We start from the raw sequence: 21,668 nt of genomic DNA on the forward strand, positions 1-21,668 counted from the left end.
CTTCATCCCTTCGTCTTCGCACAATTGGGAAGACTATTGCATACCAAGTTCTTTTTTTTTTTTTGGAATGCATCACTAATATTATAGGGCAATGGGCCTAGATCCAATGTGCTTCCCTTTTCAATTATACCAATATTTTACCATGTTTGAGTGTGTGGGCACACGCGCATGCTTTTACCCCAAAAATGTGCACGTGCACACGCGAGAGCATATGTTTTCACCCATGCTACAATGAGCCTAGGTACAATGTGCTTCCCTTTTTAGTTATACCAATATTTTACCATGTTTGAGTGTGTGCGTGCATGCCAAAAATGTGCATGTGTGCATGTCACATATATATATATATATATAGAGAGAGAGAGAGAGATAGAGAGAGAGAGAGTTGACCCCCAAAAAAAAGTGTGTGATCATATGTCAGATTGGAGGCCTATTACTTTGATGCCTGTAGTTTACAAACTCATTTCCAAAATGATTGTGTATAGGCTTCATGGGATACTGAATGCGGGCCTTCATCCTCATCAGTATGGGTTTGTGCCGCGAAGACAAATCCATGACAATATCTCCAATGCATTGACTGCAATTGAATATGCTAGATGTGCTCATATTGCAAGTAGATATTGCTAAGGCATTTGACACTGTTCAATGGGACTTTATCTCTCAAATCACGACAAAGTTGGGCTTTGGTCCCAAGATAGCAAATGCTATTTATTGGCTTTATTCTGGCTCTACTTCTCAGTGCATTCTTGGGGGTCATCTATCTCGGTCATGGACATTGGCTAGATCAGTTAGACAGGGCTGCCCTCTTAGTGCTCTCTTCTATGCCATTGCGACCCATCCCCTCTTGATGTATCTTGATCATCTTACAAACACAGGACAGATGATTGGTCTTAAAATCCCTGAGGTTGCATCTTTTTTTGCACAAGCATATGCTGATGATTCCTTCTTTATGCCACAGAACTCTCCTCGGGAAGTTCACATGCTTATGACCACACTATCATTGTATGGATCAGCAGCGGGATTGCATGTTAATTTTGACAAATCTAAATTGCTCCCCATGAAACAATGTGACTGGCATTCTATTCTCTGGCCAGGTCAGGTAGTCCATTCCAAAGATGTCGTCAGGCATTTGGGATATCCTATAGGATGGCATATCACCAGGAAGCAACAGTTAAAATGGATCTTCCAAAGACTTCAGCATAAACTGGAATATTGGAAAATCTCTACTTGGCCACTAGATGTTAGGCTCAGAATAGTATAGTCTATCGTAATGTCCTATGTTCAGTTCTTTTTGCCTTTGCTACATTGGTCCTCCAGAGATATTTCAGCCTTTATGTCTCAAGCTATGGAGCTGTTATGGAAGACAAAAACTGCTGTGAAAGCATTGAGACTAATGAAGATGGAAATGGTGTGCTCTCCAAGGATGCATGGTGGACTGAATGTTCTCAATATAAGATATCATGTACTAGCAAGGAAGATTACTATGCTCCATACTTTCTTCCGTCAACAACAACCATGGACTTGTATGATAACATCCATGTGTATCAACATGAGGACATCTACTTATGGCCATTGGACTACTGATCCTTGGGAGGTTGTCATTGGGAGATTTGTAGGGAAGATACCTGGCTGTCCTTTCTCTACTGCTCTGATACTTGATTGGAAACAGGTAATTTCTAAGGTCAAATGGGCTCCCGATAATCGCTCGGGAACAAATTCAATGAGAAAAGAAAGTATTCATTGGAGTGCCATCTTTGACATTCCACTTGCTTTACAGGAACCAGTTCGGGCATATAATCTCATGAAATTGCGAATTAGATACATCAATGATGTGGTAGATGATCAAGGTTATGTCTTATCTTTTCCTCAGGTCACTGCTTCCTATGCATTGGGAATGCATCATAGGTCGATATGAATGAAAATTGTTGATTTGTTACTTCCTTTTCTACCTGTTCCTCCTATGGCTGGCACAGACAGGCTTATGGATTGGCAATTGCAACCCTCTGCTACATGCTCTCATCTTGTAATCTGCCTACTTTGACCTCCATCAAAGCCTACAGGCTTCTTCAGCCAACTCCATGGATTCAGTAATATGCTAATACTCTGTGGCATATCAGGAAGCCCCTCATGGTGACGAAAGAATCTCCACATATTATGGAAGTGTAAAATGCCTTTGAAACAAAGACTTTTTCTTTAGAGATGCATGACGGGCACATTATCAGTGGGAATCACACTTGCCAAATGTCACATTGCACCATCCACATGTTTACGATGTTAAGCTCCTTCAGAGATTGTCCCTCGTTTGCTTTGGCACTGCCCGGGTTCTAGGAACCTCCTTGGGAGAATTTCAGATCATCTTCGACTGCGTTTCCCGAGTCACAGATTTGGGAAACATTTTTGGTTATTTGACAGATTTATGCGGTCTTTGTCTCAATACTCACTATTTCTCTCATGGGTGAGATATTGGGCTCTTTGGACAATCTGGAGTGAGCATAATTGGGCATACATGGGTCGACAAATTCACAAGTCATATCAATCTTTCTGAGCCTCATTGCAACAATCCTTATATGATGCCTGCCATGAGGGTGATATACATGCTTCTTGCATAGAGCTTTTCTTTTTATGTTTCTGATCTCTGGGATACTCTCCATTTTGGAGACTTCCCATCTTGTAAATTTATGAGAATATAAATATACTGCACTGGATTTACAAAAAAAAAGTGGGGGGGGGAGGGGAAGGCTGGGGGCGAGGGGGGGGGGGGGGGGGGGGAGGGGGAGGGGGGGGGTTGGGGTTGGGGTTGGGGTTGCATGCATTCTTTAGCTTGGGGGGGGGGAAGGGGGAGGGGGGGGTTGGGGTTGGGGTTGCATGCATACTAGCGAGCTAAAGATTCAACTTGAGGCAAATCTTTGTTCCACTATCACAAGGAAAAGGTTATGTGTATGCAAACGGGGGGGGGGGCGGGGGGAGGGGGGGGTTGGGGTTGGGGTTGCAGGCATACTAGCGAGCTAAAGGTTCAACCTGAGGCAAATCTTTGTTCCACTATCACAAGGAAAAGGTGATGTGTATGCAAACTGTAAACCCACCTCTAAACTTTAAATCCAACATGATGTGTGCTATGCAATCCAACAGACAAAATAATTGTTTCCAATGATCCACAGATTTTTGTGAATTCTCTCATGCTTCTTCCTGATCTACCATTCAAGCAATTACAGTTAGGCAATAGGATGCTCACGCATGCTGTCCGTGATTAGAAGTAAAATCAAATTCATGTCTATATCTTAGGCAGCGCTCCCAAGTATCTACTTTCTTAATGCAGGAGGAAAATGCCATTTTTTTGCCAATCCAGTAGACTCACCCAATACTTTCTATTAAAAAATATACATTGTTCTGCTCGTTATCATTTTTCCTGTGAACAAGAAGGGTCCTCTCGCGAATATAGGAATAAATTGACAGCAGAGAAAAGTACCTGTTTCCTTGAAAAAGCACTCAAACCTTGGTGTAAATACCTTTACATGTAGCATCGGAAAAATTCAGAATAATTAATTTTCATAATTTTCCTGCATCAAGCATCAAACCCATGCTTCGGCATCTTCCCCTTTTCCCAATCTGTACCTCCCAAGATCCCTTTTTAAAAAAAATGAAACTTAATACAGTACAGTTCAGTCTCCTATGATTTACTTGGTCAAAATAGTGCAAAAACAAATTTGATATACCAGCAGTCGAGAAGTATAAATGATAGCGAAATTACTGTTGATATTTTTGCAAAGAACCAGTGTCCCATCTGTTTTCAGTATTGTTGAGATTTGAGAATTCTTCAGTCTGCTTTAACCAAAGATCAGGCAGCTTATTCGCAAAGATTACTCTCCACAACTATGTGGAAGCACCAATCATTCAATAGCATCCGTTACTCTTGATACACAGTCAGCGCAAACACAGAATTCGCAGTGTCCTTTGAATATAAGACGCACGAGCCTTGCGGATGACTCCTGTTTGAGAATAGAACTACGGCTATTAAAGCTCAACAGTAAATGGCCTCAAATACTTCACTCCGTCAGTAAAACTTATGCAGTCACTTAAGAGGATTTAGAACCTTTGCAGGTAGCCTCCGAACAATGACAGACAGGTTGCCCTGCTCCTGCCCATCCATTAAAACCTCGTTCGAGGATATAAATCTTGGGAAAATCCTTGAGATTGTTGGTTGTCAGAGTTGATATATGGTCTGTTAATCTCCGTGCACAAGTTGGTCCTCGTACCTGGAAATTAGGAGGTTAAGCAGATCCTAGTAGCGATTCATTAACCATAAAGGTGGCAGCATAATCATAGACATGCAACCTGACTTTTGGCGCAGTGAAAAATAACGGTCTCATGGTCCTTAATTTTCTCCACTAAGGCTGGGAGTTGCTCCTCAAACATGTCGCTTGCAAAGTGCCACGAGCCTGCAATGTGCCCATCGTAACTTCTTTCTTCATCCCTGCTTACAGGACAAACAAGAGTCAAACTAGTTACATATCTGCTGCCATTGCTATCTGAGTAAGATTGCATATATATTAGTGAAAAGCCAGGATTTGGTCCCAAATGAACAAAAAAAACATATGCAATTTTCACAAGGGTCCACTGAAATTTTACTCCATAACTTTCCCATGCCTGGTAAGCAGATTGGCATCAGCACCTTGCCACTAGATCTAACCCTAAACACAGTCCAAACACAATCAGGAAAACTAAATAAAGATCAGCAAGCAACTCAACTCATTGCCACCCCCAAAGCGCGTGGGCTAGATATCAGACTACCACAAGGCTATGCCCATAGCTCCAGCATCCCATACCATTCAGCATAGTATCTCGTGATCCACCATGTAGTAGGCAGGAGTCTAGGCTCATGATCCAGACCAGACCTTCCAGTGGTGTCAACACAATAGAGTGCCAGCCCAATAACCTTGGCCACACTTATAGAAGAGCATCTTGCTTTCCAAAAAGCACCCTAGCTAAATATAGCCAACTGGCCAGTCTAAGTCCTCTAGACCCACGTTAGCCTGCTTCCCTTAGTCCCAGGGTCCCCTAACCCTGCAGAATTAAGTCCACTAATTCGAGGATTAGCATCCAGCTACATAACACACCAGAAGGTTAGTATGTGTACATTTTATACACAGCCCAACATGCTAAACATTTGTTGAAGCTTCAGAAATCAGCGATGCCAAAGGCCAGCACCAACAAGCCTCGCAATGTTGATCAATTCTGCAGAAATTAGCCTGACCAAACGCTAGAACCAGCATACTCATTCAGCCACAACCATTGCATAGAGAAGTTTCCTCACCTCATATGTGTGTGAGTGTGTGTGTGTGTGTGTGTGTGTGAGAGAGAGAGAGAGAGAGAGGAGCGACCTCTGCCCGTTCAGCCCCGTCAAGGACTCCGTACAGCCTCCCCCTCCCGTCCGTACATTTGTACGGTGCCCGTACAGCTTTCCCTCAATGCCTGTACGCTGTCCGTACGTCTGCACGGGCCCCGTGTGGCAGTTCCGTACAGGTTGGCCTCCGTACGTCCGTACAGATCGTCTGCGTCCATACATTTCGTACAGGTCATCTGTAAGTTCTGTACAAGCCCTGTCTACATTTCCGTACAGATTTCCTGCTTCCAGCCGTACAGTTTCCTGGAAGCCAGACATACGCTAAGATTCCGTACAATATCTTGCATCCAGCCGTACAGTTTGTGGGTCCTTCTGTGCAGCTTCTTCATGGGATTCTGCCCCTGAGTTTACTCCTCCCTCCCTCCTTTTTTCTCTAGCTGTCTATGCCCTTTCCGTGACCTCTTGCAAACTTACCTTTCTCCTGTCCAGCCCTTCACACTTTTTTCTTTAGTTGCTCTATACATATTTCAGTTTCTTTACCTCTTCTCCTCTTCAGAAAAATGGCACACTGTCCATATGAAAATGATGACAATTCAATCTATCCCCTATTTCTTATTGGATTTGTCTACCTCAACAGAAATCGCGTCTGCATCGTTCGGAGAGAATTATATAATAGGAGGCCCGAATTGATGAAGAAAATTCGATGAACCCGCCCATCTTTCGTTCCGCTTCCCTGGCAACATGTTTTTTCAAGGGTCCAATAAAGAAAACAACAGGATTTGCAAAACCTTTCGCATTGGAAAGTTTGTATAAAGAAAACAAACCCATGCAAAATGACAACAACAAAGGTTGGTGCCGTACTTGGTGCGTGTGGACTGCTTCCCTTGGTGTTGACAGCTCAAGCTCGAGGGAGTAAGTAATGTTGTTCTTGCTTGGCTCAAGGTACGCCCAAGTGCTTGTGCTTGGTATGAAGTCTCTTCGAGAATCCAGTCTTTCTTTTTACTTTTGTGGATGTCCGAATTACTTACCGCGTATGCAAAATTCTCTCAAACTTTCTTTGGCGAAAGCTTCCTCCTTAGGCAGGAGAGGTGAGTCGTCTTTGGTAGGTGGGAGAAATCGCGACCTCTACGATTGATTTTAGTGGGAGCCTACGCCGTGGCTATGATGCAGTAGTTACCTCGACTTGATTTAGGGAAGGTGTTTACAACCTTTGATACTAATGGCTTTAAAGCTCTGGCACTTTTGAAAAAGTGGAGTTCGAGTTTACCAATTCTTCAGTGAAATACCCCGAGGGAAGGCCCGTGGGAAAGTCATAGTCTTTTCTATTTCAGAGAAAGGCAATTCTATTTGGCGAATGCATCGCCTAACCAAGTGGTGGAGAAAGAGATTACAGCAGCTTTGGGCCTACAAAACTCCTCTTCGGCAATAGGTTTTCTTCTGGCGAGTGCTTCTGGGCATTTTTCCATCTGGACAAATGTTGGCTGGTAGACATATTGCTCCTGCACGTTGCCACAAACGCTTGAGTTCTCAAGAGACTATGCCTCATTTATTCTGGTTTTGTCCATGTTCTCGTGAGTTCATTGATTTTCTTCGGCAGCACCTGCAAGCGAGATTCCCGACTGTTCCTTTTGGGAAGTCTTTCTGGCTCTTTGGTTTTCATCCACCCAGACCAAAGTTTCATCTTTTCTTTGTTTGGGTTCGCTATTGGGCACTCTCGACTTTATGGACATACACGAACTATCAAGTCTTTGGTGATCCCAAATTTTCCTTGTTTGGCTTTTTTTAGTGTTCTTTGCAACAATCCTTCTTTGATTGCTTGCAAACACACTGCATAGATCATGATGTATATCTAGCATACATTGAGATTTTCAGTTGATGTACTTTTGGCTGCCTCGTTTTTGAGGTCGCTACTCTTGTAATATAATCAATCAAAAGTTTTCACTATAAAAAATATGTGTGTGTGTGTGTGTGTGTGTGTGTGTGTGTGTGTGTGAATCCAAGAACATGCCCAAACTCATCCTCTAAAAACACAACATGGTGCAGTTTCAATCTCATGATAGTCACTCATAAGGTTGAAAACCATAAACATTCAGAGCTTCCCGCGGAAGAGGGCTTGGCAGGGGGCGGAAGTCTCTCCATGTCTCCCCCCACCAGTCGGAGCAGAGAAATGAGAAGCTGCCGATCCCATCTCTTCGTGGTACGTTCTTGGAGCTCCTTGGCCTCCTGAGCCTTGCGGTCCCAAAGTTCATTGGCTTCCCGAGCCTCTCTTTCGCGTTCGTCTTTTGCTTCCCGATCTGCCCTTTCAACTTCCCAATCGCGTTCTTCTTTTACTTCCCGAGCCTCCCAATCGCATTCTTCTTTTGCCTCCCGGGCTAGTCTTTCGCACTCTCTAGCGGCCTGCTCACGATCTTCCCGCATCTCCTGAAGCTAGGTCATGCGGGTAAAGAGAACCTCGAACTGTTGTTGCTACATCTGCATCATAGCCTGCAACATGGCTGTCATGGCAGACATGGAAGTGTCTACAGGATTCTGTGGTGTTGGGGTGGTGGTGGTGGTGGTTGAGGCACTGAACCCTTCCCCTGTGTTGGACTCCTCAATGGTGCTCATGGTGTCCTTACCAGATCTTGTCTCGACCATAAAACGATGGGGGCTGTCCCTGACTAACCTGAACCTCCTGATTCCTGGGGAAAAAATTCCCCCCTCTTTACTGCATGTTGCAAGGTGTCAAGACCTATAGGTGAAGACGGGAGCCGGCCCGATGTGCGATGGAGTAAGGGAGGGAGCGGCTAATTGAGTATGGTACTACCACTAGTCCGGGGTAGGGACAAAATATAAAAATAGATACCCCTAGAAACCCCTCTGTCTTAGGAAAGAATCTGAAGCCTTGATACCAATGTCGCAGGAGATAGACTATCCTCACTCTCTCTCCTAGTCAATACTAACTGCAGCTGTAAGATGATGCACTCAATACACAAAGTGATATTGTGGATGTGATTGAGAGAATCAGAGGGAGAGAAATGTAGCGGACCTCGAAGAGGAATATATAACTGAAATGTATGAATGCCCAAAGGGCTGAATACAACTGTATGGAGGAGCTGAAACCCAGACTATCCTCACTCTCTCTCCTAGTCAATACTAACTGCAGCTGTAAGATGATGCACTCAATACACAAAGTGATATTGTGGATGTGATTGAGAGAATCAAAGGGAGAGAAATGTAGCAGACCTCGAAGAAGAATATATAACTGAAATGTATGAATGCCCAAAGGGCTGAATACAACTGTATGGAGGAGCTGAAACCCTCAACTGCAAGCTTGAAAGACTAAGCTAACTAAAGGAGGTGAATCCTCACTAGATCCCTGGAGAGGCTAAGGCACCCTGCTGGTCTGCTGCGGGGAAGCTGGCTCTGCTGCTCTGACGGCTGAAGGCCTAAGGAGCGGATGAGAAGTGAGGGCCAAGGGGGCTGGCTTTTATAGGCCCCCTTGGGCCTCAAACTGACCAACCAACTCCTGTTTGCTGACCGACTGGGCTGCTCCGGTCCACCAACCTGCTACTGGTGGGCCGACTTGCTGATGTGGCAACCGATCCTCCCACGTGGCACTGCTGACGTCAGTGTTGCCACATGGCAGCCTGCGACTGGCTCCTGCACTGTGCCTCTGCATCTGCTGGTTGACTACATGGCAGTCCCATGCGGCAACTGCTGCTAACGTGGTTGCCTGTGTGGCAGGCCACGTCGCTGCCATCGTGGACTGCTGCTGAGCTGGCTGGCTGCCTGCCAGTCTAGCATGGCCACAGGCTCTGGATGCTGGTGACATGGTTGTTAGCCCCTGTTTCAGAGATTCCCTAGGTAGTGAGCTCGATTCTCTAGAACAGGCTGTTTCCTTTTCTCTATGTTTCCTATGATCAGTGCCTCAAGGACTACTTATGTTTCTTTATGGTTGTATTTTCAAGCATTAACAGAAGGTTCTTTACTCTAGGAGGGGGGAAGTGGAAAAAACTGTAATTAAACAGGTACCTAAGAGTAGATGACCTCCAAAAAATATAACAAACCTGAGAACTAAAAAGAAAATGGGCCTTGAGGCTCCACACTTTGGATTATGAAACTCTGAAGTACCTGGTACGTGTCAACATCCTTTACGAGGGATTAGGACATACATGATATTGGCCCACTATCATGCATATAGAGCATTTTGTTTCTTAATTCCCTTAAATTTCATTGCAATCCGTGAGACACTGCAGTGTAGCTGCCTTGCATTTGTGTAAGAAACAAAGAGCAATGGCATTCAAACCCACACAAACTCTCCCAAAGATGTCATCCAATTATAACCTAGAACTATACCAATTGGTCCCATATCCAAGGCAAACAAGTCTCATGCAAGGTGCAATCGTATGAGAGTCAGCATCCTCGCAACCCAAGCGGGTGATCGTGTCCTGTCAATCTGAACCCTTGCATCCCAGGCCTCATGTATGCCTCCTCATGAGTGACATCAAGGATCTCAAGGGCTTCGCAAACTTTTCTTCCTCGTTTTATAGCTCTACTATACATCCTAAGCTTGGCTGTCCTAGTGTTCCTCATCTTGCACACATCCCTATGCTCAGGGTCCATTTCCCATTGTGACTTCACTCTGTTGTCCATGATAGCCTTGAAATAATTTTTTATTTCTAGTTTTCTTGGTACAGCATGACTCTTAGTGCCAAAGAGGTCCATATGGCTCTATTGGAGTTTCATGGACTACCTGTGAGCCCCTAAATGAGGAGGACAGGGGTCATGGCACTAGAGTGTGTACGCATACCTGGATAGGACAGGTAGGCACCACTTGGAACAAGTTTGAAACATCACTATTCTTCTCTGTTTGCTGTCTTTTCTCTGATTTATTTCAGTAAGTGTTTGCTAAGATCCTGAGGGATTTTGAGTGCTAAGAATTATTCCACTGCGCTTCTCTGACAAAGCTCAACATCAGGGATTTTTCACTCCTTGTACTTGTCAAATACTTGGGAGATGGGAGGTTCTTGTCATGCCATTAAAGCATCTTGGGCTCCTTTTCAACCTCCATGTGGTTTTTGCTTCCGTGCTGCCCATATTTGGTGGTATTTATCGACGTACTCGGGCTGAAAACCTTGGCGAGCTCTACAGCTCACTCAATAGTCTAAGATCCATGCATGCTCATATCAAATGCCAAATGATGGTACAAACCCTAAGAAAAACACAACTATTTCACTCAATCACATATGTACGATTCCTTCATTGAGTGTATGTACCTCCTAGGTTTCAGCCCACAGGCTGCACAAGCAAAGGAGGACAGTCCTAGCAATGCTAGTCAGCCATCAAGGGAGCCGGTGATCCCTTGCCCTCTTCCAAGTAAGAAAGGCCTTCTCCTTTACCCTCCATTTCTGTTTTTCCTGCCAATTCTTGCTACTCCGAGCTATTCTAGTCCCCTAAACTACTAGCAGATAGCAAATTTAGTTGAACCTCTGTTTCAGTTGATATCAGAGCACTTCCTTGGGATTTCATGGTCAAATTTTTATCATTCCGCTCTGAAATCCTATCTTGAGCCCAAGGGCCACCTCTGTGCAAAAATTCATCGCGGAAAGTGCCCTGGATTCTGTTCTGCCACGTGTTCAGAGAAACTCCCAGAATTGAGCTTGAAATCCTCAAGTAACAGTGCCGCTGGCAGATCTACTGTTTTGCAGCTACCTACACCATGAAGTTGCCTCAGCTAGGGGAGCACCTGTACTTGATTGGAGCTCATTTGCCCTGCCATTTGCTTCGAAATTTGTTCCAACAGGTACAATTAGGATTTTTTTCTCTACCTACAGACCCCAAAAATTGGCCTTTTCAATTCTACATCCTATCCTGCTCGATTCTATCGTGCCTAACCCTAAATTGCAGCATACATTAATAATTGAACCCTTAAAAATTGGGGCAAATACTGAGGATTTGCCACATGGCCAGTTGATATTTGATGTCAGATTGAACTTCTCTAAGCAGTGATTCTACAGAGCTCCAATACAGTGTTTTGGCAGAGCATTTCCTGTTCAAACAGTGCATTTGAGTCCAAACAATGCATCTAAAAAGTGAACCGTGATTTTCTGCTCAAAACAGTGTTCTAGACGAGAGTTTACTGCGAGCCTATAAGATAGTGCTTCCAGAGTTTAAGGGCATGAACCACAATGGCTAATTCTTTGTCATATGTGGAATATTAAAAGAAAAATGGGCTGTTCAGCTCCCCGCTTTTTGTTTTCAACTTATGTTCAATCATTCTAAACATGCCTAAGGCCCATAACCATAGATAAAAGACTGCATATCTCAGATTGTGCATACCTTTTTCATTATTTTTCTTGGATTATACCTCTTGTGTATTACAATGAGTGATAAAAGACTCCTTGGTTGTACAAAGGCAGGAAAATCTATGGAATTGGGAAGAAATGACCCCATATTTTGCCAAATCAAAAATTCATAAATATCTTGGTTTCAAAGGCTAATATTCTTGGCAAGGAATCTAAATCTGAGGGTAGACTCCCAGAAAATGATAAGGATAGGAAGGAGGCTCATAAGCAATTCTCCCACTCTCTAATGGATGGAAGGAGGAAGAAGGGGCTCTGTTTCAAATGTGGGGAGAATTGGAGTGCGGACAACAAGGCATGTAAAGCCAGCTAAGTATGATTATTGAGGCTTCAGAATCTGAGGAAGAATCTGAAGATGCAGAGGAATTCCATGATTGTGCACAGGACACCTCAAGGGATGATGAGGTGGACGATGAGAACTGTGTTCAACCCTGGAGGCTTCAATCATGGTGAACTTAGAGCCATGACCAGGAATTTGATGCCTTGCTCTCCTCGGTTGGTTCAGAATTCATTGGCAGCAGTGGAAAGGCACAGCTCCTATCATGAGGATTCTTTTGATTGCTATGAACCTTGCACGGAAGCTGAAGGCAATGGGACTGTCAGTGAGGAGAAGGTTCTATGGGACTCCCAGCCAGAGTTGTATGCCATATCTACCCATGCTTTAAAGGGTGTGAGCATCCCTACCACCTTCGAGATCAAGGGCCAAGGGGCAGAGATGCCTACATTCTAGTGGATAGTGGAAGCTCCCATAGCTTTATAAACTCTAAGTCTACCCATTCTTTAAAGCTGCCTCAAAGCTTAAAGGTTGAAGTAGCTGATAGCACCTTTACCACTAGTTAGAGAATCTGTCTTGAAGTTGCAATTAATCTCTCCTCAGAATACTCATGTACTATTGATCTCTTGCCTTGAATCTGGGACCTATAGACATTATACTTGTCTGTGACTAGCTCAAGACTCTAGGAAGGTGCCGGATATGAGCATGACTTTCCTAGACATGGGCAAGGAGGTTTGTCTGTCTGGAATTCACGCTCAAAAATTACAGATGGTGACAGCTAAGCAAGTCAAGAGACTCCTCAAGAAGAGGTCAGCCTATTTGTCTAAAAGTTGGAACCTGGAAGTGCCCAGAAATCTGGAAAACACTTCAAGGTGGAGGATGTGGACATGCTGGAGCTGTTACAGCAGTGCAAAGACATATTCAAGGACCCCCATCCTGGCCTTCCCCTTAAGAGAGATGTGGACCATGCCATTTATTTGGAGGAAGGCTCTAGACCTGTCAAGAAGGCTCCCTACAAGCTGTCCAAAGCAGAAAAGGATGAGGTTGCCACTCAAATTCAGGAACTGATGGATAGGGGCTTCATCACCCATAGCCAATCCCCATTTGCCTCCGCTGTCTGTGAAGAAAAAGGATGGGACTTTCAGATTGTGCATTGATTATAGAGAGCTGAACAAAATGACTATCAAAAACAGGTTCCCAATTCCCAAGGTGGATGACTTATTAGATGAGCTCAAGGGATCCAAATATTTCTCAAAGATAGACCTCAGGTCCGGGTTTCATCAAATAAGGATCAAGGAAGGAGATGAGAGTAAAACTGCCTTCAGGACTGAACGAGGACATTATCAGCTCAAAGTGATGCCCTTTCGGCTCACTAATGCCCCTGCTACCTTCCAGTATTTGATGAACCAGATTTTGGGACCTTACCTTTTCAAGTTTGTGCTTGTGTTCTTTGATGATATACTTATACACAGCAGGAGTAAGGAAGAGCACTTGCAGCATGTTGCTAAGATTTGGAGATTCTCAGGATGCACCAGTTTTATGCCAAACCTTCCAAGTGTTCTTTCATGGCACAAAGGGTGGAGTATCTCATCCAAGGGTATCTCAGTTCATCCAACTAAAGTGCAGGTGGTTAAACAATGGCCAACACCTTCTACACTCACTCAGCTCAGGGGCTTCCTTGGCTTAACCTCCTTTTATAGAAGATTCATTAGACATTATGCCAAGATAGCTGCAGCACTGACAGATTTGTTTAAGAAAGGAGCTTTTACATGGAGATTCATTAGACATTATGCCAAGATAACTGCAGCACTGACAGATTTGTTTAAGAAAGGAGCTTTTACATGGAGTCCATCTGCCCAAGCAGCCTTCAATCATCTCAAGGAAGCTCTCATAACAGCACCCATTTTGACATGCCCAGATTTTTCAAAACCTTTCTTCATTGAGGCTGATGCTAGTGGAAAGGGCATAGGGGCTGTTCTAAAACAGGGCCATGTTGTCATTGCATATGAAATTCGGAACCTGAGTGATAAGGAGTTTATTTTCCCCACTCATGATAAGGAAATGCTTGCCATTTTACATGCCATTAAGATATCGCACCATTACTTATATGGCAGCCACTTCTTACCCCAAGGCAAAGGAGGTGGCTGGAATTTGTTCAAGGCTATGACTTTGACATTGAATATAAGAAGGGAAAAGAGAATGTGGTGGCGGATGCATTTTCTAGGTCGTGGTCATGCCAATAAGCTGCTATCTTTATGGCTCTTCATGATCCCTCTTGTATGGCCTATCCACAATATGCCTTAAAGAATGGACTCCTTTGATACTTGGATAGGGTCTATTTGGTTCCTCATTCTTCAATTAAAAATCAGATCTTGGCTGAGTTGCATAGCTCTCCTATGGCAGGACACATTTGGCTAGGCAAGACCTATGAAAGGGTTAAGCAAAGCTCCTATTGGAAAGGTTTGTGGAAGGATGTAATGAAGTATGTCAAGAGTTGTGAGCATTGCCAGCAAAATAGGACTGAGAACACTCATCCTGCAGGTCTTTTACATCCCCTACCCATCCCTGAGGGCAAGTGGACACACATCAGCATGGGTTTTATCACAGGTCTGCCCACCACAGCCAAGGGATGGAATAGTATCTTTGTGGTTGTGGGTAGGATGACCAAGACAGCCCACTTCATTCCTACCAAGACCACTTATACTTCCTCACAAGTGGCCAACCACTTTGTGGCGAATACATTCAAGTTGCATGGCCTTCCACTAGAGATTGTGACTGATAGGGATGCAACATTTCTGAGTGTTTTTGGAAGGAGCGCTTCTCCCAAATCGGGACACAATTAGCCCCTAGCACAGCATATCACCCCAATCAGATGGCGAATCAGAAAGGGTTAATAAGTGGGTAGAAGAGTATCTGAGAGACTTTTGTTTTGAAACACAAAAGTCTTGGGATAGGTGGTTGTGTTTTGGCAGAATATTGCTACAATTCCACAAAGCGCACCTCTATTGGCATGTCTCCATTTGAAGCATTATATGGATGCCAGGTCCAATTCCCTTTCACCATCAAAGATCACATTTTTCTCAATCAGCATGCATGGGATGAAGTGTACTTAATGCAAGCCATTCTAAGCTGGCCAAGGATAACCTTCTCAGGGCACCATCCAGAATGAAGAAATATGCAGACCAGAAAAGAAGGCATGTGAAATTTGAGGAGTGAGAGTGGGTATACCTCAGGCTGCATCCACACAAGTATGCCTCATTGAAGGGGAACACTACACCAAGCTGACCCACAGATTTTATGGCCACTATACAATTCTAAGGAGTGTTGGTGACTTGGCCTACCAGCTAGACCTGCCTCCTGCCACCAGAATTCATAATGTATTCCATGTATCCTTGCTGAAGAAGCATGTAGGGGCAGAAACTCTAGTTGCCACAGAGTTGCCTCCGATGGATGAATCTGGCCATATAGAGTATATTCCAGCAAGGATATTGGGCAGAAACTCTAGTTGCCACAGAGTTGCCTCCGATGGATGAATCTGGCCATATAGAGTATATTCCAGCAAGGATATTGGGCTACAAGGTGTTGGTTGAGTACTACATCAAGTGGAAGGGTTACCAAAGGAGGAATCCACATGACAGCCTGACAGTATTGTGCAGCAGTTCCGAGAATTACTGAGCTGAATTGAAGCCCTCCCTGTTCACGCCAGGCCAGAGTACTCCTCTTTCAAGCTGGCAGCCTGTTGTACTAATCCCATAAGCAATGGTGTTGCTGGCCCACTTTCCAAGAATATATAAAGGGGCTTCAGCTGTACGGCATTCTCATTCAACACTAATACAAGTACCCTTCTTTCTTTGAGTGCTTGTACCTCCTAAGCTTCAGCCCATAGGCTGTACAAGCAAAGGACAGCCCTGGCAATGCTAGTCAGACATCAAGGGAGCTGATGATCATCAGCTCCCTTGCCCTCTTCCAAGTAAGAGAGACCTTCTCCTTTACCTCCATTTCTGTGTTTCCTGCTAATTCTTCTATTCCTAGCAAATAACAGATTTAGTTGAACCTCTGTTACACTTTACCCCAGCTAAGCTTTCTTTTCCAATCAGTCTTTGTGTATTATGGCTTGGGATAGGCAATCCCATCATGCTTTGCGAAATAGGCAACACGCTTACAGCGAGCACACTCACATGGGATGACGATCCTATGACCGTTGCTCATCCATCTCACAAGCGGCCCACAAGCAGTAAGTCAACTCCCGAGTTTTGACTGAGCCATGCACGATTAACACTAAATCAAGCGTCCCATAAGTAAATTAATGCAAGTTGAAAAACTTTTGCAGTGGTGAGTTTCCAACATATCTTCACGATCTTCAAGCATGGCATCTTAATTTGCCTCATCTATTGCTGCTACGTCCACCAGATGTTGCATCTTGATTTCCCTCATCTGCCACGGCTACATCCACCCACAGTTCCTCGTGGCCATAGTTGTGGTTAAAATTCTCCTTGGTATGGATGGCTCTCCACGTGCTTGTGGCTCAATTGTCTCAATGTCGCTAACCATCCTCTCCATCTATGCCTAAGAGGGCAGGCTATAAAGGCTGTAGAGGACTCCCAATACTATGCATATCACTTCATCTAATAACCCACGCATCACCTCAACGATCATTCGCATGGCCAGGATCTCCTCCATCTTTGCATCCATATGCAGAATTTGTGAGATAGATGGGGACTTTTGGATGAATCTCGTATGCTTTCAGGTGGCCTAGACTGCGTTTAGTTCTCCACAAAATCTCAATCGATCTATACACCACTTGTGTGTGTATAACCTTCACTGCACACATTGTTTAAGACTACAGGCTGACTTAGGCAAGTTGGAACTTCCTTTCGGTAAGGAAACGCAACAGAGGGAGCAGACACACTTTACGTACCTATGTGATCAAATTAAACCTCTAGTAAAGTATTATATTTCATTGCAACCATTGGTACGCAAAAATAAGAGAAGTTCCGGAAACTGATCGACATCATTCTCAAACATACAGTGTAATAAGACTGGATCTACGAAAAACTAATCGCGAAAGACAATGAGGGTTCGAAATGGCACCATGCAGAGAAAGAATAACACCGAAATTGAAGGAGCTGTGCATTAGACTTAAGAAAAAAGGAAATCAACCTGACATCGATGATAGCGAGCTTCGGGGAGGGCTGCAGGCGGACGAGCTCTGCTGAAGTAAGGTAAGCAAGGGAGCGGGAGGCCATGGCCAAAAACCAGAGAAGCCCTAAATCGTTGGGTTTTCATGTTGTCTGAGTTCACACCAGTCATCCGGTTCGTCACCAACTTGTGTTTGGTTTAGCGCTTGGAGGACATGGAAGCCTTGGAGGACATGGAATGGGCCAATCATGTACCAGTTGTTGGCAGAGTTGGCCATGGAGTGGGCAGCCATCATAGGGCCACACACAAAACTTTCGTGTCTGTGTCTAGGCCCGTCCTCCTCTTGGGCCACTAGAACGGTAGCCCTTCACACCATCGATGGCCATCGGGTGGTGGGAACCCAGCCTAAGAGCCTTGGGTGATTTGCAAACCACCCTATCCCTTTCAAGGCAAGTTTTCCTGCTAGCATCTGCTCTGGAGCAACAACCAGGCTTTTTACGACGTGTGAAAATCAACTTGAAATCTGGCATCCAACCTAGTTTGCAACCCGCCCTCTTCGCATGACCAGGCTCTAAAACTACTTTGCCCTGCTCACTTGACTATTTCCTCCCTTTCTTTAGTTGATGCTTGCATCGTAGATGATGTGTCATGAGATGAGATAATCCCTAGCCAGGCCTTGCTAGAAGCTGACCCATGCAGGTTGAGAAACCAAGTTTAAGCAATCCCACAATTATCTTCATGACCTTCCACCCTAGCATCTTAATTGGCCTCCTAATTGCTACTGCTACGTCCACAATAGCCTCTCCTTGGTAGGAATGACTCTTAAATTTTTATTTTTGCTTCTCTGCGCTTTTTCCCCCTTAGTGTGCATTTATGCACTTGCAAACCCTCTCACGGACTCCTCAAGGAATGGAGGCTTTGACTTACCTTAACATTCTTGCTTATGAAACAACATAATGCATGTGGTTTAAGGTTCATCTTACCAGCTTTTTCTCCTCCTCCTTGCACCATGTATCCATATCAGTGTTGTAAAGGCATTGCCACAAGCAAGAAGTTGTGGGGAGGGAGTAGGCCAATGGTATAATCCATCAAATCATCAAAGATCCCACATGGTACATTCATGCAATCTAATCTACAGTCAAAGAGCCATTTTACCTCATCAAGTGCTTACTCTTTTCTTTGCACTTTTCCCATTCAAGGAAACATAAAACCTTCATCATATTATTTACAATGCTCACTCTACTAGAGATGAATTGAGTCGGTGCACTATTAGGATGCTAGTGGTGGTAATGCCCGACAAGAGTTCTGTAGCTCATTCAAATCTTGAGAGGATAGTCGTTGGCATTAAACATGCTTGTAGCCTTGTTGTTATAAAATTGGCAAATTATGTACAATGATTTCAATTTTTCAAAATTACCTAAGAGATTTATTTTTGCAATTTCCAATCTCCATAAAACTTTTCATGTTTTGGCCTCTAGGTAAAACCCATGATGTGGAAAGTTAAAAGGTCTCTCTATCTATAAATGTATAACTTCTTTGTGAACAACGGCTTGTAGTAGTAGATTTTGACATTCGTAAATTCATTCATCATCTCTTCTAAGTGAAAAGGGTCCATTTTACAAATAAGAGTTCCACTCTCCTAGAGGCTTTGCAAGGTTGACCAAGAGAGTATCTGTAAAAGCGCAACCTTTAATGCAAGTTGCACCTGGCTACACTTCCAATACACTTGCAACATATCCATTTGCCATCTTGTTTGGATGCCCAAGATGAACGGTCTTTCATTTGAAATATCCTGCTCATTATAGATGAACACGTGCTCCTGGTTAGTCACAGCCCAAATCCTCCCACTAACAGCATCGTCAGCGTGGTAGTCGAGTCCAGCTTCTTTGCAATGTTGTGTATGTCTCAGATCATCAAAAAATCATCGCGTAGGACCAATGCACTTGGATAACCTTGCAGACGTTGATGGAAGTCTTTGATGTGTTAATCCCACACTTCCTATGGAGTGAAACCCCTTGCTAGCATCGTGAGAACCCATGACTTCATTTGCCACCAAAGCCATGGAGCAAATGACACGTCAGTCCGTCATAACTTGACCCATGGGCTATGTGTCTAGTTTTGTCCACATGCTGCATCTGAAAGTAGGTGATCGATGCCACGTCTTCAAATAGACAGAGTTGGAAAATAGAGAAATGGAAAGTGCAGCCATGGTAGTGGGTGCCTTTTTGCTTCTGTGGCCTACTACCCTTGCCAGTCTTAGGAGGGTTCACAGAAGCCATAATATTTTGAGATTGACATTCTCGAAGGTCATCAGGACCAAAGCTACATCACTACCTGCAGAGTCATAATATTTTGAGATTGAAGGTCATCAGGACCAAAGCTACATCACTACCTGCAAAACAATTTCGAGGTTAACATAAAGGTCAAAACACACAATGCATACATTGCATGCACAAGGAATGGGGTTCTGTCCACCAACTCCATTCATTGGGCTTTATCATGCTACCAAGAGCCCTCTTGTGATGAGACACTGTCTTAAACGTCATGGTGGGGAAGTCGCTTTGGCAACTTTCTCCCATTGTAAAGTGTTGAACCCTTGCATATGGGACATGTGCACATCTTCACATGCCTTGTGCAATGGATCCAACAAAGGTACGTCTCCCTCGATCCACCACTTGCCTTTGCATTGGTGTGCCTCGGATGCAGGCACTGATGTCGGGGATGCCATATACCAAACAAGGAGGGATTCTTTGCACATAGCATCCCTATTCCTAAGACCTCTAAAGTTTACTGAGATGTTGCTTTTTCGTATAAGAAGTGCTATCACATTGCAACACACACATACACACGCTCTCTCTCTCTCTCTCTCTCTCTCTCTCTCTCTCTTTCTCTCTCTCTCTCTCCCTCCCTCCCTCCCTCCCTCCCTCCCTCCCTCTCTCTCTCTCTCTCTCTCTCTCTCTCTCTCTCTCTCTCTCTCTCTCTCTCTCTCAGCTCTTAAGAAAGAGATGGAGGCCATGCAGACTACCATGAATGGTAAGCATGCTGAATTTGCACAACAGCTCAACAAGGGGAAAGAAGTGATGCTTGAATGGACAGAAGTTGTTAAAAAGGTATCAGCAGCTCCCAAAAAAGAATTCATCTCTGAGACACTAGAGGAAAAGAAGAGACGGTCTAGTAAAGCAATGAATGTTCTAGTTAGAGGTTTCATAGTGGGAGACACCCCAAAGATGCTCAAGCCCTATTTGCAAAGATGGGAGTCAACCTCACATGTGAAGCAGCTTGGAGGGTCGGGAAGAGGGAGATACGAACAAGACCGTTAGTGCTGAAACTTCAGACTGCAATTGATAGATCCAACCTTATGAGCATGCGAGCATCCTTGAAGGGGACCAAGATCTACTTGGATGATGACCTCACCCTTCTATAGCAGGAACATAGAAAAGAAGGCATGACACAGGTCATGGCAACAAGGGAAGTAGGGAAATGGGCTGTCTACAAGGATGGCAAAGTGATTATTCGAGAAAGAGTTGATAGAGGGGACAAGGAAGAAGGGGAGAAGGAAGAGGGTGAACTATGACGGTGTCGGACCCGAGAGAAGAGTGCACAAAACAAGCTGAGTATGGTTGTATGGAATTGTAATGGTACACTTAGGTCTGACCCAGGTGGCTTCTCGGAGATATACACAGGCAGAGACAATCTTCTACACTGAGACATATGAGAGCCCAGAGAGAGGGCTGCCCACAGTGACAGGATACATCTGGGAGTCTACTCATAGGAGAGAAATGAGGAGAGACAATGGAGTACGAGGCTCTGGAGGTGTAGCTGTCCTTTTCAAAACACACTTGAGACCACTCATATCTATGGTACGGAGAGAGGAACATGCACGTCACATGTGGATATGAGTGCAGCTACTAGATGCCCGATTGATCTTCATTACAGTATGCTATTTCCCTCCACTCACATCATCATATGCCCATGATGTCACACAGAGGGGCACAGTCCTTATGAGACCATACATTATGATATTATAGAGTTCTCCAAACAGGGAGACACCCTCCTTCTGGAGTATTACAATGCAAGGACGAGGGATAGGCAAGTGGGCTTACTTGTGACTTCACATGTGAGAGAGACCCCCACATGATGCAAGAGTTCGATGTTGTAGAACTTGGGATTCAGAGACTTTCCGCAGATACTTCACATGTGACAGCATACGGGTGACACCTGCTTGAGTTGGGAGCTGTCCACGACCTCATCATCTACAATGGCCTTCAGAGATGGCCATCATTTGAGGGATTCACATGCTTCCCACATGGAGGCGGGACTAGCACAATGGACTACCTATTGGGCCCTTTGGCTTTTGTCTCACGGATACATGACCTCACCATACTCCCCCCCGCCACTTGGAGTTGACCACTCATATCTGGCCTTCGATGTTCTTGCTATTGCACCAGGCACAAGGAGAGTTCTTACCGCTACCCGTACCCAAATCCACTTTGATCGTGCCCTTGATCCAGTGTATGTGTGTCACTTAGCCAGAGAGCTTCCGGCCTTATTGGAGGCTGATTTAGACCTCGAC

General features: G+C 44.5%; 1 protein-coding gene across 1 annotated transcript; it reads right to left on the reverse strand.

The window, feature by feature from the left end:
• Positions 1-3,549: 3,549 nt before the first annotated feature.
• CDC25 (Rhodanese/Cell cycle control phosphatase superfamily protein) lies at positions 3,550-17,333 on the reverse strand. The gene is made up of 4 exons (XM_087389844.1): positions 17,117-17,333; positions 4,330-4,468; positions 4,088-4,250; positions 3,550-3,983 (listed from the first exon to the last, which is right to left on the reverse strand). The coding sequence occupies exons 1-4, from the start codon at positions 17,200-17,202 to the stop codon at positions 3,919-3,921; spliced, it is 453 nt and encodes a 150-aa protein (XP_087245970.1). The 5' UTR covers positions 17,203-17,333; the 3' UTR covers positions 3,550-3,918.
• Positions 17,334-21,668: the final 4,335 nt, after the last annotated feature.

The sequence above is a fragment of the Dipteris shenzhenensis genome, chromosome 18 (genome assembly GCF_047967505.1).
Source record: "Dipteris shenzhenensis isolate YYH24624 ecotype China chromosome 18, Dip_SZ_1.0, whole genome shotgun sequence".
Taxonomy (NCBI): Eukaryota; Viridiplantae; Streptophyta; class Polypodiopsida; order Gleicheniales; family Dipteridaceae; genus Dipteris; species Dipteris shenzhenensis.